This window comes from Danio aesculapii, chromosome 4 (genome assembly GCF_903798145.1).
Source record: "Danio aesculapii chromosome 4, fDanAes4.1, whole genome shotgun sequence".
NCBI lineage: Eukaryota > Metazoa > Chordata > Actinopteri > Cypriniformes > Danionidae > Danio > Danio aesculapii.
In genome coordinates this window covers 26212957-26240102 of record NC_079438.1, presented here as the reverse complement: position 1 = coordinate 26240102, position 27146 = coordinate 26212957, and the positions used below count along the sequence as shown (strand labels likewise).

The 27146-nt window shown below is 38.2% G+C and overlaps 1 protein-coding gene and 1 long non-coding RNA gene across 2 annotated transcripts; both read right to left on the bottom strand.

Annotated features, from left to right (window-relative positions):
- Positions 1–2219: 2219 nt before the first annotated feature.
- Positions 2220–5217, bottom strand: LOC130222393 (gastrula zinc finger protein XlCGF57.1-like; the record flags this gene model as incomplete). Its single annotated transcript, XM_056454991.1, has 1 exon — positions 2220–5217. A coding segment is annotated over one exon (954 nt), but the record flags the coding sequence as incomplete, so codon positions are not given.
- A 66-nt stretch (positions 5218–5283) lies between these two features.
- Positions 5284–22826, bottom strand: LOC130222418 (uncharacterized). Its single transcript, XR_008836451.1, has 3 exons — positions 22806–22826; positions 22279–22428; positions 5284–5480 (listed from the first exon to the last, which is right to left on the bottom strand). It is a non-coding gene; the product is annotated as an uncharacterized LOC130222418 (long non-coding RNA).
- Between the last annotated feature and the right edge of the window lie 4320 nt (positions 22827–27146).

Below are 27146 nucleotides of genomic sequence, written 5' to 3'. Positions count from 1 at the left end.
ATAAATCACTTTCCAAAACCTTTCGCTCGCTCATGCTCGCTGCTGCTCTCTGCCCCCTCTTGCCTTGCTTTCGGACACTGCACCGTTACGCAATCAGGTTGCAAAGAACTTTCCATGCAACACCGAAACTGCAAAAAAACCTTCTGTAAATCGACTCGCAGCAGAGTCTGTCACCCCGGTAACCCAGGACAACTTCCACTCACATGCGAGTGAATCCCAAGATTGTCACTTAAGTCGAGTCACCAACCAATCAGGAACGCCATGTTTCGTCGAGGCCAGTCAGCGAAAGAAACTCAAACAAATGTTGTCTCTTGATGACCTGGTGCAAATTGATCTTAAGCAGTTATAGAGAAGCCAAATCTCTGCTTTTGTGGTTTCTCAGGTGTGATTCTAAGATCTAGTAATAAGAGATATAATTTATTTGGGACGGTTGTCAACTCATTTTGCACAAGCACCAGAATTGAGAACCACTGCTCTGAGGTAGTCAAAATAACAAATTGTTAGGGGTGTCAAAATTACTTGTTTCTTCGGTGCACCGCGATGCAGACGCTGACATTTCGGTATCGGTTCAGGTCATAACCGGTTATTGTGTACTGACGTCATTTATCTCATATGCGCTATGGCGAGGGAGGCGAGCACGAGTATTTACAACGCTCCATCTAATTAAAACTCAGAAACTGTGCACAATTTCACTACCTGTGTGTTTGCTGGATCAGTCTTTCACTAACACAGCAGAAGCCCCTATTTCACTGTGATTGAGAGAATGAAAATACTTCATTTCTTTCTTTCTCACTCTCTCTCTTTCTCTCTCACTGTGGCCCATTTGACCTGCTGGCGTGACTTTTTCTCTACTCGGCTGTTTTACAGCGATACTTCTGGATTCAGGCACGAGCACGTGCCTGCAGAGTTTTCTCCACCTTATCTATGATGGATCAGCTGTGATCGCCGCTGCCGCCTGCCACTTATCAGTGTTACTCATCTGTAAAGAGTGCAGCGCGCAAGAGCCAATCGCGGGTGTGACCAATCAAAGGGGTGTATGAGAACTAGACAAAGATCAGAAAGTGAGCGGGATATTTATATTTGTTTAAATTAATTGCTATAAATGCTCGTGTTATTTAAAGGTAGTTTATATATCTGACTGTTTATATTAAATGACAAAATTGTATTACAAATAGTATATAAATATATTCATACATTTTAATACAAGAATTGCTGCTATGAAGAAAATATAAAACTGTGTATGGAAAGCATTGTCAATGCACCGTGATATCTAATTGAACCAAATCAATTGCATGATAATTGTAACCGAACTGAACCGTGAGACCAGTGTAGGTTCACAGCTCTACAAACTATCATACTCAAAATTAATATCCTTCCTAAAGTTACTTCTCTATTTCAGTATATCCCTGTAAATTTTTATTTACGATATTTAAAACATTTTGATGATTTAGTCAATTTATTTGGAACAATAAGCACCCTAGGTTGCATAGGAGTACACTGCAACAGCCAGTTGATAAAAAAAGGGTTGAGACATCTCGTGCACTGGTCCATCCCTCCTGAGAGAGCTCCATCTTGGTTTATAGTTGAACAAGCCATCCTACTTCCCCTTCCACCACTACAATGTCTATCTATCTATCCATTTATTCATTTTATTTTGTAAATGTGTTTCTTTTAAGGCTGATCTCAAAAATATAATAATTTTTACTGACAGAATTTTAGGTGCAGGCTAGAACTGTCTCTTCCATTTCCATATAACAGCGTTTTGGCTTCACAGGACATGGACCTTCAGCATGCATTGGGACAGTTTGCTACTGAGTGTGACATGGAAGGGAAAGAAACAGCACCTCTAAGTCAGAAAGCATGGAGCTTGACTGGAAAAAGATAGCCATCTCCAGTTTGGCGTTGAGTTCTTACCCTAAATAGAGTATCTGCGATTTTTTTCTTTTTACATGAGGAATGGAATGTAAGATTGCAAGATGGATCAGTGCAGCGGCAGCAGTAATGCAGTTGATGTGATTGTCTGTTATGGTGAAGGAGCTGAGGCAAAAGGCAATGTTCTCAATTTATCGCTCAGTCTTGGTTCCTACACTCACCTATGATCATGACTGAAAAGACAAGATCTCAGATACAACCGGACACATTTTACAAAGTGTTATGACCCGCTTGTTTGAGTCGCAACATAAAAGAGAGATGAGCCAACAAAATAGCCTGAATGCAAATTATTTATTATAAAATGTCACTCATAGAACAATCAATCAAAGCAACCAACAAATGTCTAGGGATAATAATGAAGATAAAGAACTATAATAAAGAATATAATCACAACAACACTTTAACTACATGATACAAGTAATGCAAAACAAAACCATAAGGTTAAAGAGTCAATGAGAGGGCAGGTCTAGACATGGGGACTCCCGAGTAACCACAGCTTCCTGGTGTATCTAGCACAACAACTTTTATAAATCCATTGATGAGTAATGCAGGCATCCAATCAGGATTTACCACATACTCCAATCTGGAGTCTTGGGATCATCACAGTGTATTAATATTGTAAAACTTAATACCTGTCGCTCTGCTTAAATCATAAAATATTCATCAAGTTTGTATTCTACTCAGAAAAGTAAATGTAGTAAACTAGAAAGAATCTTGAACCTAAAAATAAAGAAACTTTACTAATAAAAGATGCAACACTGGACAATTGAATGAGCTTTCTAAACTTGAAGCCCTGGTATACTGCAAACTAACCGTCCTGGAGCTCCACCTTCTTTGATGTGCAGCGTCTTCCCAGTGATTTGTTTCTCATTCAGGGAGTCAGACAGAGAACATCATCCAAAACAACACTAGCTACATGAATATACTGGAGAGTAAAGTACAGATGTATCCGCACCTGTACAATCACTTGCAAAGAGATTTCAAGCTGCAGAGGTGGTTTGCCAGATGTGTATGAAACTGTTCTTCTCTTAGCCGCCACCATCGTGTTTACAGTAAACGCGAGGAACGCAACACATTTACAACCCCACCTACTGCAGTGTAAGAGTGTTGGAAAACAGTATACCGTCACTCAGCCTTTTCAAACATTATTCAGACATGTCACAGTGTGAACACTTGTACGGTCTTCTCCAGTGTGAATCGTCTGGTGCAGTTTTAATTTTGGAGCTGTAATAAAAGTCTTCTCACACTCAAGCACATATACTCTTTCACACCAGTGTGGATCTTCATGTGTTCGTTAAGGATTGCTGATCAGCTAAAACTCTTCCCACACTGAGTGAATGTGAATGGTTTCTCTCTAGTATGGGTCTTTATGTGTTTATTAAGGTCTGAGGAGTTGCTGAATCTCATCCCACACCGAAGCTGCGGTCACACTAGAGTTTGAGCATGCGAAATTCTGTTGTATGGCGCTGCGAAAAGGGTAGGGCTGTGCAATTAATCGAAAATCTGGTTTTGATTTTGTCTTCTACAGAGTATGGAAAACAATTGATCGAGATAAACGATTAATGCATCTTATACCGCCCCCTTTATAGTTGTACACATTTGTTGCTGATTTCTTTTATCTTTGCTGTGACAGCACATTATATTTTACTAGATATTTTTCAAGATACTAGTATTCAGCTTAAAGTGACATTCAAAGGCTTAATTAGTGTAATTAGGCAAGTCATTGTATAACAGTAGTTTCTTCTCAGACAATTAAAATATATATTGCTTAAGGGAGCTAGAAATACTAAGCTATTAAAATAGATTTCAAAATATTTAAACCTGCTTTCACTCTAGCCGAAATAAAACAAATAAGCCTTTCTCCAGAAGAAAAAAATATTATAGGAAATATTGTGAAAAATTCGTCTGTTAATAATCATTTGGGATATATTTATATACAAAAAAAAAATTCACAGAAGGGCGAATAATTTTGACCAACTGATAATTGTTTTGAATAATCGTGATATAAAATTATGACCAAAATGATCGTGCTTTTGATTTTACCCATAATCGAGCAGCCCTAGAAAAGGAGCGGGATTAAACAAGATGATTAGACATTAAAAAAAGTGAGCGATTGGTCCATATTTTACATTTCTGTCCAGAGAGGTCATGTTTTGATCAACGATTGGTCTTACACAGTCAAGTGATGTGATTTCACAGGTCAAAGTTCACCAAGCTTGAACTTTGCAATGCAGTGAACTGCAAAACACACAGACTTGCGTTTTCGGTCTGAGACATTCGCATGCGTATACATGGAAGTCTATGGGGAGAAAAGTCCATTGTGACCGCGGCTTAAGTGCAATTGAATGGTTTCTCTCCAGTGTGAATCCTCATATGTTTATTAAGGTGTGATGAGCAGTTAAAACTCTTCCGACACTGAGTGCAAGTGAATGGTTTCTCTCCAGTGTGGATCCTCATGTGTTTATTAAGGTTTGATGATTTGTTAAAACTCTTCTCACACCGAGTGCATGTGAATGGTTTCTCTCCAGTGTGGATCCTCATGTGAATCTTAAGATTGCATTTTCTTCCAAAACTCTTTCCACACTGAGTGCAAGTGAATGGTTTCTCTCCAGTGTGGATCCTCATGTGTTTATTAAGGGATGAGGATTGATTGAAACTCCTCTCACACTCAGTGCATGCAAATGGTTTCTCTCCAGTGTGGATCCTTATGTGTTTATTAAGGTTTGAGGAGTAGTTAAAACTCCTCCAACACTGAGTGCATGCAAATGGTTTCTCTCCAGTGTGGATCCTCATGTGCAGATTAAGGTGTGATGATTGGCAGAAACTCTTCCCACACTGAGTGCATGTGAATGGTTCCTCTCCAGTGTGGATCCTCATGTGTAGATTAAGGTGTGATGATTGGCAGAAACTCTTCCCACACTGAGTGCATGTGAATGGTTTCTTTCCAGTGTGGACCCTTATGTGAATCTTAAGATGGCATTTTCTTCCAAAACTCTTTCCACACTGAGTGCATGTGAATGGTTTCTCTCCAGTGTGGATCCTTATGTGTAAATTAAGGGATGATGATAGGCTGAAACTCTTCCCACACTGAGTGCACATGAATGGTTTCTCTCCAGTGTGGATCCTCATGTGTTGATTAAGGGATGATGATAGGCTGAAACTCTTCCCACACTGAGTGCACATGAATGGTTTCTCTCCAGTGTGGATCCTCATGTGGTCATTAAGGTGTGATGAGCGGCTGAAACTCTTCCCACACCGGGTGCAAGTGAATGGTTTCTCTCCATTGTGGCTCATCATGTGTAGATTAAGGGATGATGATTGGCTGAAACTCTTCCCACACTGAGTGCATGTGAATGGTTTCTCTCCAGTGTGGATCCTCGTGTGATTATTAAGGTGTGATGAGCAGCTGAAACTCTTTCCACACTGAGTGCAGGTGAAATGATTCTTGTCTCTCCTTTTCAAAATACCATCAGTCTGTAAATTAGTTTTTTCCTCAATTTTGACATGATGATCCTCTTCTTTATTCCCCTCATACTCTTCAATTTGGTCTGAAATAAATAAATAAAACATTAGTTTTCATTAAGTCTTAAAATGTCTTAAATTAAAAGCTGAAAAGTGAAAAGACACTGGAAACATTGGCTACACACACTGTAATTTTGATGCACATTAAATGTAAAATAAATCAGATCATATATTCTTTGGTCCATTAACATGTACAGATTAAATGCATTCATTGTTATTCATCTAGTGCTTTTACAATGTAAATTGTGTCAAAGCTGCTTAACATAGAGGTTATAGTAAATTGAAACTGTGTCAGTCCAGTTTTCAGAGTTTCTTACATAATTGATCATAAAAGTCTTTTGGTCATATTGATAAGACAGATTTAAACGCTGCAAATTGACTATTTTTATTCGTATATATTAATAATTTCAACAAAATGTTTTTCTAAAATTTGTTAAGCAGACAAGGGTGTCATGTTAAACAGAGTAGACCATCGCTTTAGAACTCAGAATATAACTTTATTAAAGCATGCACTCATTAGCGATCTTTCTGCCTTCTGTGTGAGCCTGCTCGTGCAGGCTCTGCCCCCGTTGCCTCAGCAACCCTGGACCCCGACACAGAACAGCCAATCTCAATAACCTGTTCACATATCACCACATCTCCCCTCTTTAAATTGATGAAGCCCCCCTTTAGTAAATATATAACAAGTTCCCTTTTAGCAACATGGAATATCCGGGACACTCTGAATGTGTCTCTGTTTCGGCAAGAGATTGTGCCTTAATTTGTTTGCACAATAAACTTTCTTTGGTAGTATTGGAACTGTCTTTCTGATCTGACGTCCGATTATCAGTTGAGCTGGGCTCAGTCCCGTGGCATTGATGGGTGTAGCACGATAGCTCATTAAAGCTAGCTGTGGATCTGGCTGCCTCAACACTCTTTTTGCAATAGCAACATTCCTCTCAGCTGCACCATTAGCCTGTAGGTAGAGAGGGCTGGAGGTAGTGTGAGTGAAATCGTATGTCGTTTTAAACTCCACAAACTCAGCAGATGTAAACTGAGTAGCATTGTCAGTTATAAGTTTGTATGGGATCCCCCACCGAACGAACATAGTTTTCAGATGCTTAATCACCAGCTGGCTTGTAATAGTTTGTAGAGGTGCAATCTCAATATCATGAGAATAATAATCTAACACTATTAGGGATTTCTTACCATCTAGTTCACAGATGTCCACAGCGATCTTTTGCCATGGCCCACCAGGAACGGTTGTAACCATCAGGGGTTCTCTCTTTTGTGTCGACTTATAGACTTGACAGAACTCGCATGTCTCTACTGTTTTTGTGATGTCTTTGGCTATTCTAGGCCACCATACAGACATATTAGCCCTCTCCCTGTACTTCGTGAGGCCCTGATGACCTGTGTGAAGCAGACGAAACACTTCCGGTCTCTGTGAACCATGAATCACAATTATATCCTCATACAGCAAAAGTCCAACAATTTCCGGAAGGTGAGCCCCAGCAGCATAAAACCTGTGCAGCACACTTGTCAACTGAGATGTCTTACTGGGCCATCCTTGGCGGATGCACTTGCAAACCAACTGGAGATCTGTATCTTGGAGCGTGGCTTTCCTTACGGCATTTAACCCATCTTCACTCACCGGCTTAGTGGACAGTACTGCCTGTACAAACACTGTCAGGTCATGCTCTGTGTCAGACTCAATGAGTAATGAGTCAGAGGATTTCTAGAAAGAGTGTCAGCCACCATGAGCTGTTTGCCTGGTACATGCACTGCTTTGACATTAAATCTCATCAAACGTATCAGTAACCGTTGGCACCTTAAGGAAGCTTTGTCAACATCGTATGTGTTAATCAATAGTACAAGTGGCTTATGATCAGTCTGAAGCTCAAAGTTGTCCATATCTTGCAAGTAACGCGAGAACTGTTCACATGCCCACACTCCAGCTAGGCATTCCATCTCGAATTTGTGAGTAGCGGCGTTCAGTCTCAGTTAAAGTCCTTGAACAGAAAGCAATCGGAAGTAGTCCTTCTTCTTGCTGCTGAAACAGGGCAGCACTTAGACCATAACTACTTGCGTCAACGCTGACCACTGTGGTGTTGTAGTATCATAGAACGCTAACGCTGGTGCTGTGGTCAACATGCTCTTCACCCTGTTAAACACCTACATCTGTGCCTCGCTCCAGGTCCATTTAGTGTCACCCTTAAGCAGCTCAGTCATTGGATGAAGAACTGATGAAAGACCTGGAAGGAATTTACAGAGGTAATTTATCATCCCTAAGACCTGTCGCAATTTAATCAGATTCGTAGGGCAAGGGAGCTCTGTTATAGATCTAAATTTGTTAATGTCAGGCCGGATCCCATCCTTTCCAATAATATGTCCAAAGAATTGAATTTCAGATTTTCCAAAGTGACACTTCTCTTTATTCAAATTAAGACCAGAGTCTCTGACAGAATTTAGGACTGCTTTGAGGTTGCGATCATGCTCCTCCTTGTCTCTACCGAACACCAGTATATCGTCCATCACTGCAACAGAGTCAGCATGGTTTTTGAGAAGAGTGCTCATTTCTCTCTGAAATATCTCCGGAGCGGAGGTTATTTCAAAGGGTAGACTCCGGAAACAGAAGCGGCCAATAGGCGTTATAAAAGTGGTGAGTTTGCTGCAGCTTGAATCCAATGATATCTGTCAGAATGCACTGGATGCATCTAACGTGGAGAATATGCATGCACCAGACAGTTTTGGAAACACAGTCCTCCATGTTGACAGAATCAACTCTACTCACCAGTTTCATTTCACAGCCAGTTTTACGACTGAGGAGGTTGTTAGTGTATGGGCCTGTAACAACATAAGTCCAGAAACTGACACTTTGTCCTTTCCTTTCTGTACAGGCGAAGAATTTACCAATACAGTCCAATTTGCCACCGGGACTTATGATGTCAGCAAATGCTTTAGTAAGATGTGGGCAAACAGGAAGTTTTAGAAATGTTTGTTTAGACATGACTGTGATATCTGCGCCAGTATCATTCTTGAAATTAACCGTAGTCCCCTGTATTGATAACTTTACATGCCGCTCATTCTCGTTAGCATCATCAGAAACTGACCCCAGAAACCATGTTCCCTTAGTTTCATCATCTTGTTTGTCACTGGTCACTTCTTTTACAGTTTTTGTTTTACAAGCGACTTCAAAATGTCCTGTTTTATTACATCTGCGGCATTGTTTACCCTGAGCAGGACAGGCCCCATATTCGTGCTTACGTGCACAACTTGAACATGTAACTTTACTACTTTCATCTCTTTGTTTAGTGTCAGGATTTCTGTATTTACCTCCTGTGTATTTCTTGAATTGTCTCGTGTGCTTAGACTTATAGCCCACTTCACTTACATCACCTGCTCCTCGAATATCAGCGCTTTGCGTTTTAATCAGTTCCGATTGCCGAGCAATTTGTATCGCTTTCTCCAGCGTCAAATCGGGCTCTAACTGCAGCTTTTCAGACACGTTGCTATCTGCAATTCCAATCACAATGCGATCGCAAATCTGCTCATCTTTAGTTCCACCAAAATCACAAAACTCTGCCAGCTCATATAGACAGACTCCTGACGAACGCTTCGACACTTTCACAATTTCGTTGATTCCGTTTGTGAAAATGAATCAAGTTGCGTTTGAGCAGAAAATGTTCATCAAACTTTTTAACTACTGCATTTTAGTAATACTTTTCCTCCGCTACAGAAAACAAAAATGTGCTGAATATGGGTTCAGCCTGCTTGCCCATTGCATAGAGCAGTGAATTCACCTGTACATCTCTGTCTTCCTTGTCAAGTTTCATTGAAATTCTTAATCGTGCAAAACGCTGCCTCCACGCCGGCCAACATGACGGCCGTGCGAAATCAAAATCTTCAGCGCGTGAAAGTTCTCCATTATTCTTCCATCCTCCTCAGATCATAGGAGTGCGTGGAGAACTTTCATTCTGACACCATGTCATGTTAAACAGAGTAAACCATCCCTTTAGAACTCAAAATATAACTTCATTAAAGCATGCACTCATTAGGGATCTTTCTGCCTTCTGTGTCAGCCTGCTCGTGCTGGCTCCGCCCCCCTTGCCCCAGCAACCCTGGACCCCGACACAAAACAGCCAATCTCAATAACCTGTTTCACATATCACCACACAGGGAATACTTGTTTATTCTGTGCCTGACTGGTAAACACATCAGAAAAAAAATTTCTGGGGTAACAGCTGAACAAACTGCTGAATATTTGCCTTGCAGACATGAGACATACCTGTCTGGAATGTGCACCTTTCCCCTTGTGTGCTGTTGGGTCATTTTTATCCATTCTGGGGTGATTTTGAGGCTTAATTGGGCCAAAACTTTCTCTGTGTTTCTGTAAACGGACTGATGTTTGAGGACATCTAATTTTAACATATTCAGGGAAAATGCTTTGAAATAAAAAATAAAAAGTTTTTAATAAAAATTTACTCACTTTTCATTATATTCATGGCTGTTTTCTGCTCCATTGGCCTCTATAATAACAACATTTTTTGATTGCAAAGTGAAGTAACTAATGGGCATATTGCAGTGGTCAATACGCGTTGAATCTGAAATCTTCGCCAAGCGCCAAATTGTCTCAGTCATTGAACTGGCCTGAGGGCTTGTACCATCACGATAACAGAGACCCAATTTACTTGAATAGCTGCATTAATATTTGGCTGCAGATGTTCTGGTACCCTTCAGCTAACTAGTGAATGACTAATAAACTTAAACAATGGGGCTTTACAGGATTTTCAGCGGGAACCGCCTCACGAGACTTTGAATGACTCCTCTGCATGGTCATGTGCTCGCCTTTGGCACATCCTGCCAGATGTACAATTTCGTAGAGACAAAGAGAAAATAATGCATACAAATGAAAGACAATCTCCTAAAATTTCAAAACTAAGGCAGAGTATCTTTGAATAATATGCCATGGTTTTCCTCATATGCTATGTTTATTCCAACCAACCAAGTTAATTAATTTGTTGTTTTAACCCTTATAGCAGATTAAAATTATCTGTAAGTGTCTGAAATGTATGTCTGGTATTGAACGAAAGCTAGTGACATTTGCAATACATTGGTGTAAATGAAAAACTAGTAGCACAAACAGTATTCATCTTGTAACCTTTGATGTGATATAGTCACAAACTTACCACGTAAATTCTACATGCAGTCTGTTAATTATTGACCCTTTCTACGATAGTACTGGGCGTGGCCCCGCCCTTCATGGCAACTGCTCATTGGAAGAGAGTGTCATGGGGATGGACCAATCCAGGTCACGTAAAAACACCCTGCAACAAAGAAACTTTGCTTTTTGCATTAGCTGGCTTCCGCATGCTATAGATTTCTGCCCCCGTTCGCCTGCCTGGATACTGTGTCGGATACACGCGATTGGGTCACCACGAATTTCCCATGCAAACCTCTTGAGTTTCGGGACCGCGAAACCGCACAAACTTCCACAAATGGACTCTCATCAGTCCGTCACCTCGGTAACCGACAGCCGCCCACGAGCAAATTCCAAGGACGTCACAGAAGCCACCAGCCAATCAGGAGCACCGAGTTTCCCCAAGGCCAGCCGGCGAGGGAAAAATTGACTCCAGCAAACTCGCAAATAACAAACAAATGTTGCCTCTTGCTGATCTGGTGCAGATTGATCTTAAGCAGTTAAAGATAAGCCAAATCTCTGCTTTTGTGGTTTCTCAGGTGTTATTCTAAGATCTTGTAAGAAGTATTATAATTAATTTGGGATGGTTGTTCAACTCATCTTACATCCTCTGAACTGCCTCTGTGTGAATGTGTGTGTGTGTGTGTGTGTGTGTGTGTGTGTGTGTGTGCGCGTTTGTTTGTTGTTTGCTTATTACGTAGTTTGTTTCATGTATCTTAGTGTAGTTCAATAAATCTTTGTTCTCATTTTGTAAGAACTGTGTTCTTATTTATGTGTTTCTAAGTCATTGCCTTGAGCTGTAGATCTTGTTACCTTGCTAAAAGTTAGCCCAATACTGTGTTATGTTATTATCGTTGTCCACGTAAATAATATTAACAAGATTGGTAAGATACGATGTCTTCAATTTGCGGGACAAATGGTGGATAAAGTGTGAATCTTTTTATCTGATTCAATCTGACTCAATTGAGTCGAATCAATGATTTGAATCTTTAAGATCCAGTTCATTGAAATGAGCTAATAAACCCCTGATCGATCTTAAAACGTAGGTTGATCCCTTACAAAAGCCATAACAGCATATAATCATGCATTTATGATTGTTGGTGTTTTCTGTGACGACAGTCAACATTGTTTAATTGGTCGCCACCCATGAGACGGCAAAAAGGAAATGGGTGAAAGTATAAAGGAAGAGGAGGAGAGTTGAAGAGGGCAGCATTATGTTGTGTGCAGAAGAAAGAGTTGACTGAACTGTTGCAGTGCGGGGAAACGAGTAGAGAAACTGGGTCGAGACAAATAGTGTAAACTTAACGACTGGCTGTGAGAAACAAAAAGCGAAAGTATGCGAAAGTAAGACCGCTCGTGACGTCTGTGAACGAGCAAGTCACCAAAGTCTTCAGTGCAGTGTTACCTGAACAAAATCAACTTATCGATTTATCTTGCTGGCATGGAGTCAGCTCCCGAAAGCTTTCATTCCGCAGTCAACAGTGTCGGAGTTTCCTGTTAGGCACCCTTGGCTGCTACTCACCGGCTGGGTTCATCGACGATGCCCTCAACCTTCACATCCACACCTCCACATTCGCCCTTCTCCTTTCATAGCCCTTGACCCCTCCGCTCCGTAGGTAAAAAGCAAACGTTTTTGTTTTTTTTTGTCCAAATTCTCATTTTATTTCTCTTGTTTTGTTTTCTCCCAGTACTATTATTATCAGTATTATTTTTCCCTGTTTTCAAATCTAACAAATCTGCTGGCCTGAAATCATTTGCATTTTTTCCTTTCACTTTCATTTAAGTTATAAGTGCTGAGGGTTTTGTATTTTTATTGTGATTACTGTTATATTGTTTGTTTTGGACTTCCGGTTGGAGCGGAACCATGTAAAGACGCAAACTGTTGAGGTCCTCACCTGAAACTTAAAATTTCGTTTAATATTGCTCTTATTCTAAATATTATTACCTTAAACCTACATATACTGGAAAAAAAGTGTTTATAAGTGTCAGAGTCTAGCTGTTCTGAGCGTAATTCAACTTGAATCAGGATGAATACAGGCAAAAGCAACCATAGGGAGGTGGAATCCGCTATTAGCCTCAATGCTAATGCTAACTCCAAAGTGCAAGCTGCATCTAAAAAAAAAAAAAGAGACTGCTCCGGTAAGTGATTACAGTGCCGTCCTTCAAGCTATTGATGCACTAAAGGGCGATTTGATTGCTAAAATTGAGGAAAAGGCCGTTGCACAGTCAAATTAACTTTTCAATCAAATTGACCAGCTTTGGACAGACCTACGCAATGCTTTGAAGCACATTTTTGCCAGAGTGTAAGCAACGAAGGAGCGAGTGACTGGTCTGGAGTCTGTATTGGGTGGATACTCTGACTCTCTTACTACCCTGAAAAAAAGAGTTTAGTATCGTGAAAAAGGAGCTGGCTCTGCTGAGAGACCAAAGCGAGGATCTTGAGGAGAGGTCTCGCCGCTTAAATCTACACATTACGGGAATTAAAGAAGGATGGGAGCATGGCAGATGCATGACGGAATTTGTAGCTGGCCTCCTGAAAGATACCCTGAACCTCAAGAAGACTCCACTTCTGGACTGGGCACACCGCACTCTACGCAACAAACCAGTGGACGACAAGGAACCGCCACGCGCCTTCGTGATTATATGCCACTACTTTTCCGAAAACGAGGATATTTTGAAGAAAGCCATGGAAATGAAGGCAATCACGACAGTACACTGGGCTGTCAAAGACAATACAAATGTTAATGTCACTCTCATGTTAACTTTTAAATTACCACTACAGCACATGTTCGTTGTTGTTAATTCTCAAGTATATTTTGTCAATAATGGTTGGAGTAGCTTTGTAGTAAAACATCAAGAGCTGTTCAAATTGTTTTGTTTTATATGAGAGGTCCCACATGGTCAGCTAGTTAAGAGTGGGAGTAGCTGGAAGTGTGAGCAAGTTTACACGCAAGGTTTCAATATTGTGTTGTTTCATGTTTATAAGTGTATGTGCGATCACCCCCCCCCCTTTTTTTTTTCTTTCCTCATTCCTCCACACATCCCCCTACATACAAAACCCACATATACCTTTCGGATGCTTCTGATGAATGTTTTCGACAGCTCTCCATAAAATGGGTGGAGTGAAGACAAACTTTACCAGTTGGAATGTGTGGGGGCTAAATCACCCAGTGAAACGAAACAAGGTTTTCACATATCTTAATAAGTTAAAATCTGATATTGTATATTTACAGGAGACACATCTGTTGCAAAAAGACTATTCTAAACTTAATAGAGGAGGCTATACACAAATATATCATTTTAACTTCAATAGCAAAAGTAGGGGCGTTGCTGTACTCAAACTTAAGAATGTACAGTTTGTTAAGGAGTCAAATGTGTTGGATAAAAATGGCAGATACGTAATAATCCAAGGTTAACTTTTTAACATGTCTGTGGTCCTGGCCAATGTGTATGCTCCTAATTGGGACAATGTACAACTTTTCAGTGATTTATTTTCAATTTTGCCTAGTTTTGACACACACAATTTAATTTCAGGAGGCGATTTAAATTGTGTTTTGCACCCAATTTTGGATCGCTCTAGCTCTTCAAGTAATACATTAAGTCAGCCAGCACAATGTATTAACTCCTTCATTCAGACATATGGTGTAAGTGACCCCTGGAGATTTAAATATCCATCTTCCAAGCAATTTTCCTTCTATTCACCTGTGCATCAAACCTATTCCCTGATTGACTTCCCTTAATGTCAGAAGTAGAGTATGGTAGTACTGTTATTTCGAACAATTGTCCAGTGTCACTAAAGCTATGTTTTCCAGGCAATGTAATCCCCCAACGCACATGGCGGTTTAACTCAAGACTCTTGGCAGACGATGATTTTGTCAAATTTATTGATGCTCAAATTGATTTCTTCCTTTAGACAAACGAATCCCCAGAGATAGGTTATAGCATCCTATGGGATACTCTGAAAGCATATATAAGAGGACAGATTATTGCATATCAAGCTAGTGCAAATAAAAGAATGTCAAAACGGCTTACAGAGATTATGAATAAAATTAATACAATTGATCAGCTACACTCAACATCACCTTCCAAAGAGCGCCATAAGAAAAGACTTTTTCTGCAAGCAGAATACGCAGAGGGTCTCCACATAAGATCAAGCCAGATTCATTATGAACATGGCGAACAAACTGGAAGGTTATTGTGTTACCAACTGAAACAATCCTCAGCAGCTGGTTTTATAGCAGCAGTTAGTAAGGATGATTGCAGTATTATGGCAACTACAAACCCAGCCAGTCCACACCCACAGCCAGAGATGTCTCCTTCATGAACGAGCTACATGACTTTCATATCCGCTTTGAAAGAGACAATAAAGAACCCTACACCAGGATCACTTCCTCAACCGACCACTCACCTATCACACTCACCTCCCCAGAAGTCTACACCGCACTGAGTCGGATCAATGTGCGTAAGGCTGTTGGACCAGACGATATTCCTGGGCGTGTCCTCAAAGCATGTTCAGAACAGCTAGCTGGGGTATTCACAGTCATTTTCAAACTGTCCCTTAACCTAGCAGCTGTGCCAACATGCTTGAAAACCACTTCTATTGTGCCAGTGTCGAAACACTCCAGCCCAACATGACTGAGTGACTACCGCCCTGTAGCACTCACACCCATCATCATAAAGTGCTTCGAGAGTTGGTCCTGGCACATCTGAAAGACTCTCTGCCATCCACACTGGACCCACATCAGTTTGCAACAGGAGCACAGAAGATGCAGTTTCGATATCACTGCACTCTATACTCACACACCTGGACAATAAAAACACTTATGCACAAATGCTGTTTGTTGACTTCAGCTCAGCATTCAACACTGTCATACCCTCTAAGTTAATGATCAAATTTGAAGACCTGGATATTGACACGTCTCTCTACAACTGGGTCATGGACTTTCTGAATAACAGACCTCAGAATATAAGATCAGGCCACATCTGCTCCACCACCATCACACTCATCACTGGTGTACCACAGGGCTGTGTGCTGAGCCCCGAACTCTACTCCCTTTTTACCATCGACTGTAGGCCTGTGAACAAATCCAACACCACAGTGATTGGTCTAATCACCAACAGTAATGAGACTGCCTACAGAGAGGAGATACAGCATCCGGCCACTTGGTGCACCAACAATAATCTGCTCCTTAACACCACCAAGACCAAGGAGCTCATTGTGGACTTCAGAAGGGACGGACAGGCTAACATGATCCCATCCACATCAATGGGATGGCCGTTGAGCCTGTCTCGTCCTTCAAGTTCCTGGGGACCCACATCTCAAAGACCTTTCCTGAACCACCAACACCTCCAGCCTGGTCAAGAAGGCTCACCAGCGCCTATTTTTCTGAAAGGCAACTTAAGAAGAACCAGCTGTCATCAGCCATCTTGGTGAACGTCTACTGCTGCACAATAGAGAGCATCCTGACCAACTGCAACACAGTCTGGTATGGAAGCTGCTCTGTTGCTAAGCATAAGGCACTGCAGCGGGTGGTGAAAACTGCCCAACGCATCACAGGGACCACATAGAGGACATCCAGAAGAAACACCGCAGAACACGCAGTATTCTTAAAGATTCCTCTCACCCTGCTCACAGACTGTTTTCTCTCTTGCCTTCCGGCAGGCGCTTTAGGCTCCCCAAGACAAAAACCAGCAGACTGAGGAACAGCTTTTTCCCCAGAACTGTCTCCCTTTTGAACTCTGCTCCTCACTGACTCTTTTGCCCTCCTAATACACCCCCACTCTCCTCATAACTTATACTCCTCACAATCACTGCACTATTTAACATTTGCACATTTAAAAATTGCACATATTCATTGCACTACATTGCACTGATTCTTTAATTTTGAACTCTAGATACCCACTGCACAAGGACATTTGTAATTATGTTTATCTATCTGCACACTTCTGATTATTAATAGCAATCTGTACACATATCAATTTATTGGAAATCTCTGTTCATAGCTAATACAACCTGTATATAATGTTCATAGTACATCCATCTGTAAATATCACCATAGTTTTTCTATAACTGCACTTTATAATTATACCTGTATCCTGCACTTGCTGCTATTGCACTCCTGGTTAGACCTAAACTGTATTCCGTTGCCTTGTACTTGTACATGTGTAATGACAATAAAATTTAATCTAATCAAATTTAATTACTTATAAACAGGGAATTAATGATCAATTTAAAAACTTCAATTAAACTCTTTTCCGCTCTGAGGTAAACGAAATTGAACGTATTGAGAGCTTTTTAAATTATTTAGAATAACAATCCCTCTGTGATTCAGATAAGTTGGCATTAGAAGGAAATATAACACCTTCTGAAATTGAAAATGCAATCAAACATTGAAAACCGGAAAAGCACCAGGCCCTGATGGCTTCCCGGCTGAGTTTTATAAGAAGTTTTCTGCCAAGCTAGTACAGCGCCAGTACAGGCAGAAATAGTTCGTAACTGAATACTGTCAGATGGGAGAAGAAAAAGGCCAAAGATGAACATTCAGCATCCGAGAGCGAACTCCCCATCAACAGGGCACAATGAAATACAAGAAACTCAACGTGGACTGATTCTTTCACAGACATGAACAACAATGAACTGACAATGAGAGACATGAGCGCCGGCTTGATATAAGCGTGGTAATGCACAGCAGCTGTAGTGCGCTGATGAATCAGCTGAGTAGTTACGCAACAAGGAATCACTGGTGACAACAATACCAAGTGACCGCACAGCTGTAGAAGGTAAACACAGAACTGTCAGTCATGCAATCGTGCAACCACGCAAACACACACACACATTTACAGAAAGAACACACAGACCCATAAACCATGACAACTACTTCTTAAAAAACAACCTTTGTCGCTTATTTAATATGATTTATTCACCTAAAAATAATACCAATCCAGAGGTCTTAATTTCTTTAGATGCCCATAAGACTTTTGATAGAGTATATCTATTTATTTACAGCACTTTAAAAAATTGGATTTGGCCCTGGATTCTGTTCCTGGATTAAATTTTATATTCTAGGCCCCAAGCATCCATTCAAACAAATTACATAATTTTTAAATGCTTTTCACTCTCTAGGGGAACAAGACAGGGCTGCCCTCTGTCCCCTCGGCTCTTGACATTGCCATCGAACCTCTAGCAAGCGTATTAAGAAACTCAGATGGCTTGCAAGGAATTTTCAGAGAGCGACAAGAACATAAGTTCCTGCTATATGCGGATGATCTTCTTTTTCTGTCAATTCCAGATACATGTATTCCTAAAGCTCTTACAATAATTTCAGAATTTGGAAATGTTACTGGATACAAAGTCAATCTAGCAAAGAGTCTCCTTTTCTCGATCAATGATAGAGCACAGCAAATGTCCTTCCAATCCTTTCCATTTTCAGTAAGTTCTGATAAATTTGTATAACTGGGTGTGAGTGTGACACGCAAATATAAGGATTTGTTCAATAATCATTTTAAAACAACATAAGACAAAGCCAATCGAGACATGACACGGTGGTCAACCCTTCCTTTATCTTTGGCTGGGAAGATCGATTCCATTAAAATGACAATAATACAAAAATTTGTTTCTATTTCAGACCGTGCCAGTTTTTATTTCCAAGTCATTTTTCAGGGAGTTGAGTAACTTTATTTCTATATTTCTCAGGGATAAGAAAATTCCTCGCATAAGAAAAGAATACTTAGAAAGAAAGAAGGAAGAGGGTGGATTGGCAATGCCAAATTATTATACTATTATTGGGCGGCCAATTTACAAAAACTGATATTCTGGTTATCCAACATCTGCAATGATGAGGCCCACTTTGGTTACTGATGGAACAGCACACGTCTAATCCAGTGTCTTTATGCTCACTACTTTGTGCTTCGATTCCAGTAAGCAAACAATATTCTACGAATAACCCAGTTATTAATGGATCACTCAGAATATGGTCACAATTCAGACTTCACTTTAATAATAAACAAGCATTGCCTTCTGCTCCCATTTTGTTAAATCCGTTATTCCCTCCCTCTCTTATAGATTAAGCATTCTAATTATGGTCTAGGAAGGGAGTTAACTGTGTTAAGGACCTGTTTAAAGATGGCACGTTTATCTCATTTCAACAGTTAAGAACAGACATTGAGATTCCACAGTCTAATTTTTTAGGTACCTTCAGGTCTGTATTTTCGTTAAAAAACACTTCTCTCCTTCACTGAACCAACCAGAAAGTATGCTGGATAGATGAATTGGTAAATATGGACTCATATCAAAGGGCTATGAGGTTCATGTTATATGAAGTGATCCAAAGAACTGCCTCCCCTTCCCTAAATGGTATAAAGCAAAAATGGGAAGACGAACTGGGACTAGAAATATCTGATACAGCCTGGCAATATGCCATAGAACTGGTACACTCATCTTCTGTATGTATAAGACATGGTCTTCTTCAGTTTAAGGTGCTTCATAGACTTCACCTATCTAGGAGCAAGCTGGCAAAAATTTATCCAGGGTGAGATTCATCTTGCCCCAGATGTGGTTTGGAGCCAGCAGATCTGAGTCATATGTTCTGGGAATGCCCTAGATTACATAAATTTTGGACTGATACTTTTAGATCATTTTCATCTATATGTAATAAAGATATGGATCCTAATCCTTTGACCTCAATTTTTGGTACAGTGCCAGAAGAAATGTACCTGTCAGCTAATCATGTAGAAATCACTGCCTTTTCTTCTTTATTGGCCAGACGCCTGATTCTTTTCAGGTGGAAAAAAACAAACCCGCCATCCCACAAACATTGGATATTAGAAGTGTTATCACATCTTAAACTCGAGCACCTTAAGTACACCATCCAAGGCTCTACAAAAAAAGTTTTATGAGGTTTGGCAGCCTTTCCTATCCAACACTGAACGCTCAGGGGTTATTATATCCTAAGTGAGAGTATCCCTAATTTCATAATTTGTTTAATCTATTTTTATTTATTTATTTTTCTCTTTCTCTTTTTTTCTTTGTGGGCTGCGAGTATGTCTGTAGCTATGTACCATGTTAATTTGTGGTTCAATATATGTTGTGGAAAAATTGAAGACTTTTGAAAAATCAATAAAAATATTTGAATAGGAATGTTTTTAAAACGAGTAGTAATCACATTAATCTAGTTACAGTACATGTCCCTTTCGAAGATCTGTGATTTTAAGCTAATTATTCATTAAAGAAGGACAAGCCATTCTCGTACGTGACGTACTGTTCTTTGTGTGACTGAAATGTAGGCAATAGCTATGTTTCCAACCAAAAATGTGAATTAAATGTATTTGCAAAACTGGAATATAAAATAAATCAGCGTTTCCATCCAATAAATCAAAGAGAACAAAATCGTCACTTCCTGATTAACTGGCGCGAAATATCAACTGTAAAAACAGAATTTACTATAGTAGAAGAAGTTACGTGAATCTTTCCTTTATTTAATAAATGACTTTCACCTCAGAGGACAATGCCGGCACACAATGAACATGTGGTGGCGTTTGAAGCCAAGAGACGCGGAGAACAGATGCTTTTGACACTCTTCAGACACTCTGGAGATCATTAATAATATAATAACATGAATACTGAAATGGTTAAGGCATTTTAGAATGACCAAAACAACATTTCAGATGGTTTACAGTATGCTCAGACTGCTGGTTTGTCCATTCACACACATTTTCATAATCATATGATCTCTTATAACAAACCTTTTTTAATGCACATGCTGGAATTTGTTCTGTAAAAGTGCTTGCGTAGTTTACGTAAGTTTATCTTTTCTCAAAAGCTATGTGCATCATAACTGATTTTTTTTATGCTCATAGTCTATCCACAATGCACATAAAAATAGGTGGCTGGAAACTTAAGGCTAAGGCGAGAAATAGTACTTCATCTTTAAAAAAAAAAAAAGGAAAGGAGACCGACAGAAACTCAGAGTTTAGAGAATAAAACCTGCTACTGACCAGGTTAGGTTCACAGAGTAAGTTACCACGCTAACTGACTCTGAGTTAAAGTTACCTCTCTTTCAGAAACAGGCTTGACTTACCCTGCTTTCTCCAGTTTGATGAACCTGCCATTTTGAAAATGAAAACCCAGAGTTTCTCTCATTTCAGGGTTAAAATACTCTGAGTTTTCACTTAACCTCCTTTCTGAAACGGGGCCCTGATCTCGTTTGCTATTTTTTTAGAAGGCTGAATCATTCAAATAAATGATTCACTTCTGCTGTCTTCATTTGTTTCATAAACACAGATTTCTTTACGATTTAAAATGGCATCTTTGGATATCTTTTCTGCTGGAGATACTGTTGTCCTGAAAAACTTAAAACAAAACGTAAAAAAAAAAAAAAAAAAAAAAAAAACTTACATATAAGTTTTAAAACCTTGACTTTTCCAAACTGCGGTATACCTTAAAAACTGTTATCGTCCCATGCCTAAGCAGCATAACGCTGTTTTTAGGATCTAAAAATTCATTCTTAAAAAAAAATCTCGGGCAAAAATATGGTCAATATTCTGATGAACTTTACACTCAAATGTTTGCATATCATCAGCAAGCTGTAATCCATTTCTTAAGCAGCAAAATACATTTTTAGACTAGTTTGTTGGCCAGTTGTAGTCAGTGCAATGCTAAACATTATAATAATTATATAATAACTATAATTAGTTTGTTTTGTCTCACATTTGTACAAACACATCATCATATAGTTTAGAATACTGTACAATGTTTTATAATAATTAATCACTTTAGTGTCCATTTCATTTAGCATATTTAAATTTGGGGGCATCCACGCTTTTTGACATACTTTAAACCAGGGTTTCTGCAGGTTTCACCAAGTTAAATGTAATACTTTTTAAGACCATTATGACTGAAATTTTAGACTCATAAAGGGCTAAAGAATTTTCAAATGGAAAATAATTAAACCCTTATGATAAATAGAGTTAAAATGACCTTTTTGAGTAAAAAGTTTTATTGAGATGGATTGTTGGTGATTGTATGGGTTTTGGCCAGATTGGGTAGCAAAACATGAACAAAAGAAAATGAAGACTTGTTTAAAAAAGATTTAAGACCTACAACACAATATTTCAGTTAATTTAAGACTTTTTTTTAAGGCCTAAAATTTAGATTTAGGAATTTAAGACATTTTAAGACCCCACGGAAACCCTGTTTAAACACAATAGCCCTGGAAATTTGTTATTATAGTAATGATGTAATTCTAACTCAGATACTATCTGTGGGAACTAGTAACAACTACTAGAAACAAGTTTAAACCCATAAAGAAGTTGATGTAAAAAAAAGGGAATTGTGATCAACGTGACATATGCAAATGGAAAGTACTAAGCCAACACTATTACTGTAATAGCAGATATCTTGTATGAGAATACTGTAGGTCAAATATCCTCAGCTCAGTTTGTATATAAACTTTTTTATATAGCGCCAGTGCTCAAGGACACTTAACAAACAGTAGAAGAACAAGAAAAGCAATAACCTTAAGATAGTAGAGAAAATGGGAGACTAATAATACACTAGGCACTGGAAAACTAGGCAGCACACTCAGGGCTGCAAGATGGATTTAAGTTAGTATTCTTCTTATTAAAAATATATCAGTATGAAAACCAACCTGTTTGTTCCTGCAGATCTTCCTGTTTGACTGTGAATGTTTCTTCAATCTTCACATCTTCACTCTCCTCTTTAATAAACGCCATCTTTATAACAGTGTGGAGATCAGTCGCTTCAGCAGGAGCTTTTCTCTGTGTTTGGACACTTTATCCTGTTTAAAATGAACAAAACAATAAAAATGTACTGTTTAAAATAAATAAAACAATGAACAGAAACAAAATAACTTCTCTTCAACACTTATATCAGAGAAAGAAACAATGAGCTGATTAAAACTAGTACTCCATTTCTCATATATAGTGATGTATACTTAGAATTACATTAAACTATTTTATCAACTAACCTTCATTAAAACACTTAATACACACATTTCTGTTGCTTTATTCAAACAATAGCCCTTCATTACTGCGAGTAAAACATACTACATTATATAAAGTGTTAAAACAATATCGTTAACAACAGGAACATAATCGGAAAAAAATAAAACTTTAATCAATCGATTTATATTTATGCAAACGCTTTAAAACAAACCTTTCCCCAGTCGAATCAAAGCGCGGGAGCGGCGCAGCCTTATGACGTCACACGCCACGCCAAAATAAAAGTCTTTTTTTGTTTAGCTTTTTATTGCCACTTACTGTTGCGGTCTTGACTTATTAATACATTTCTCCATCGTTTTCCACTTTCTCACACACACAGACAAATATTCAGTATTAGGAGTTGATCAAAACCTTTACTCTAAACATTTTTAACTTTACTCTAAACAGTTTTTCTTAGACTAATTCACTAAGACTAAGTGTCATGTCCTCAGTTTGATCATCTGGGCTACTTGTTATTGAGGTAAAGTTGGTTTTATATTCTCACATTCGTTCAGTGACATGCTCCCTATAACTTTTGCTATGGTAATTTGGATAGAGGTAAAGTTGGTTTATATTTGCACATTCAGACTTTCCCCTTAATAATATAATTTCATAAAAGTGTTATTTGCAAACTCTAAATAGTGAAATCATATTAGCAGCCAATGACTATCAAAGTACAACATTGTTCACAGTCAAATAAACAGTGTTAATGTTGTTTTCAAATCATACTTGCATGCTCATTCCGATCGAATATTCAAAGTAACATAGTAAACAATATAGAGACTGCTAAATGAATGAATGTGCGAATATAAAACCAACTTTATTTCTATATTTAGAGTTTGCAAATTATATATTTTTTAAACTATTATTAAGGAGAATGTCTGAATGTGTGAATATAAAAACAACGTTACCTCTATCTTGTTGTAGTGTTCGTATTGTCTATGTGTCTTTCCTTGGCACGTTTTGTTTTGATCACTCGCCACATGTCTTTTGTTTACTTTCTACATCCCCGCCCATCCTCCCGTTTACGTTCAAATACTCTATTAAACCAATGTCACTCACGTTTTCTTTCATCTCTCTAGTCTGTCTTCCAGTCAGTTTTTGTGTCCTTGATTATGCTCTATGGTTGACGGCCTTTTTTTGCCTGCTCCTGTTTTGTTTTTAGTCCTACTGCTCTCCTGCTTCTCCTCCCCGATTCCGCCAAACCATCTTCCAGCTCTCTCCTGCCCCGAAGCGCTCACTCTTCCTCGTGGGTGTATTGGGCTAGGATACGACGTTCTGTGATATCGTCCTCTGTCAGGTATATTACACCCTTTTGAGAAGACCGTCTATCCTTCCACTTTTTCCTTTTATATCAACTTCAGTCTTCTATGACTGTTCCCTCTATACAGAGAGTTTATGTTGCTCTAGTTTTTCCTCTGGAGTTTTTTTTTTCTTCTTTTCCCCATCTACTGAGTGTCTATTAGTTTTTTCCTCCTCTGAGCAGTTTTTGTTGAACATTTTTGAAGATATTATTATTTTTTTTCCTCTGAGACTCTTTTGTTGAGGTGCAAATCAATTGTGAAAGACCTGCAATTGTGTCCGTTGACCAGACCTTGACAATATGATGTTTGCATGTTCAGCTGCTGACTCTAATGGCAATACATCGCTCCATAAACACACACCCTGATGAGGAAGAGAACAAATGCTGTTTTAAACATTTCTTTTGGACTCAAAATGTTCTTGTAGCTTTCATTGTAGCTAATAGCCAGGACCTTAAACAGTGAGGCCGAAATCATGTCGCGTTTCCACTATCAGGAGAGACAGCTGAGAATCAAATTTTTCTACTTAAAGATCGCTGTTATTCCAATATTCTGAATAACCTTTGTATTTCTAATTAAATTATCAAGTATTTTCAATGAAATAAAGTCAGTTTGAATGAACAATTCAGTAACTAAGTTCATTTTACTGTAATTGATTTAATTTACTTTTTAAAGCAGAAATAACAATATGGTGTGTAAAGACTGATAAAGCCTTTTATCTCTTACATTGATTTTCAAATCATCTGTGTTTTGTGAACATCAGTGGGTAGTAAAGGAAACTTTGAAAAAAAAAATGAAAGTTCTAAATAATAGTTTTTATTTGCAATATTTTAAAACAGTATAAATACATGTTCAATGTTTTAAAAGATTGCAAATAAAAGCTATTACTTTGAACTTTCTTTTTAATAACACAAATAAATCTCTTTTACTCTCTCACATAAATCTTGTGCAGTGTGTTTTATCATCAGATACTATTATCCCGATAAATTCAGCCATCATGAATGAGCAGTTATACAAATTAAAACTATTCTTTAACAGAAAATTTGTTACATTGATCAAATCAGTCAACAAAAATGGTGCTTACAGTGTATTACCCTTGATGGAAATATCTAAATTGTTTTTACGCTGTTTATTTCAAAATGAAAGTGAAACTGAATGTAACACTCCCACGCTACCAACATCAACCAGCAGATGGCGCTCGGACACCACAAAAACTCAAACCCATTTATTATGTGCCACACATATTGCCATTTCCCTTGATTCAACCACACAGTTATTTAAAATGGTAATAACATTTCACAATCAGACAGTTGTATTTATCTCTTAAGTTAGCTTTAATTAATTAAAGATTCAGGATGTACCTGATGAATTCATTTTAAAGACTGTTCAATGTCAATTGCCAACGATATCTTACAGAAATTCCTAACTTTTTTATTTGGTTGGTACATGTGAATGTATAGGATCTCGTTCGTACATTTTAGTATGATTAATTTGCTCATCCCTCAATGCCGGTCGGGTTTAGGGGTGAGGTTTGGTGCCTCCTTTTAAAAATCCTCCATTTTCGTAGATCTGAACTCTGAATTAGCCACTAAACTGACAAAACATGAAATAGTTGTTCCTTGTGGGATCAGGCTGCATCTGCAGAGTATGAGTAAACAGGAGCTTTAATCAGATTTGAAGAACAAACGTTTAATAAAACAGACAGCTTTGTTTAACATTTGGTTTAATTATATTTACTGGACATGTGGGTCAAATATAGGACATTTGAGTAGCATACTGCATTTAAATTAAGTCTTTCAACTATTATTATTACTTTTGCATTTTGCTTTAGAATTACTATCACATCAATTAATGCTTTTAACTACATTTATTCAGTTTTATTTCAGAGATTAACATTATTTGAATTTATTCTATTCTTGTGTTTAATTTAGAGTTACCGATGCATTGCTTATGGATTTAAATTAGATTCATTCAGTTTAATTCATGAGAACAGTTCATCTAATGACCTAAATGTACTTGCTTTTTTTTATTTTTAAAGTAAGTTTTAATTATTTCACTAGTAAATGTAACAAAACAATTAAGCAAATTCAAATAATATAATTATATAATTAAAATAATTACTCAACTTCATTTATGAAATTACTTTATCAAATTATCTAAATCTTCTTTAGTAACATTTACTTCATTCTTGAGTAAAAACATTTTCTCTAATAAAAAAATAACTAAAATAAAATAATAAATAAATAAAAATAAACTAAAATAAATAATTGAAAGAGTGGATTTTTTTCAGTGTTTTTTATTATAATTTAAGAATTAAGTAAATGTTGCTAAAATAAGAATCAAATAATATAATTACAATACTTATTCGACTTTATTTCTGCAGTTACTTTATTTTAATCTACCTATTTGTTTAGAAACATTTACTTAACATTTCTTTAACATTTACATAATTCTTAAAGTATTTTCAGTAATTTCACAACTTTAAAATGTAATCAACATTTTTAATTGTAAATTTGTTTCACCAAATAAACTGAGTAGATGATAGTAAGAGTTTCTACAGTGTAGAGATAAAGATGAACTGAACTGGTGTCATTATACAGCTCACTGCTCTTCATTTGATCAACAGTGGTCAGCTCTACTACACTGGGTGTCACAACACTATGAGGGTGCTAGAAAACAGGATCAAGGACATAAAGCAACACACTTGATAACACAAAGGATGTTTGTGCGTATATTTAACACAGATTTAAGATTGATTTTTATTCTGCAGCGTAGCTCAAACCTTGGTGCTGACCCTGCATCAGCTATAAAACAAATGGATCATCATCATGTGCAATCATCTTTATTAATAGCTGCCTGATAGGCCAGACCATTAACTGAATAGGACCGTTTTACATATAAGAAACCTGGTAACAGGTATAGCTGTTCATGCCAATACCAACTTGATAGCCTAAAGCATATTACATGAACAGGACCTGCCTTACATCTCTTAAGACAAATAAGCAAAGGTGTCTATAACAATACATGCTTGATTCCCCAAATCATTACAATCATTACATCTGAATGGTGCCTTTTCACACGTTTTAAAAATAACCATTAGTAAGCATAGTTCTTCACTAATACCAGTTTAATACCTCAAATAATTCAAATAAGTCACAGTGGTGCAGTGGGTAGCACGATCGCCTCACAGCAAGAAGGTCGCTGGTTTGAGCTTC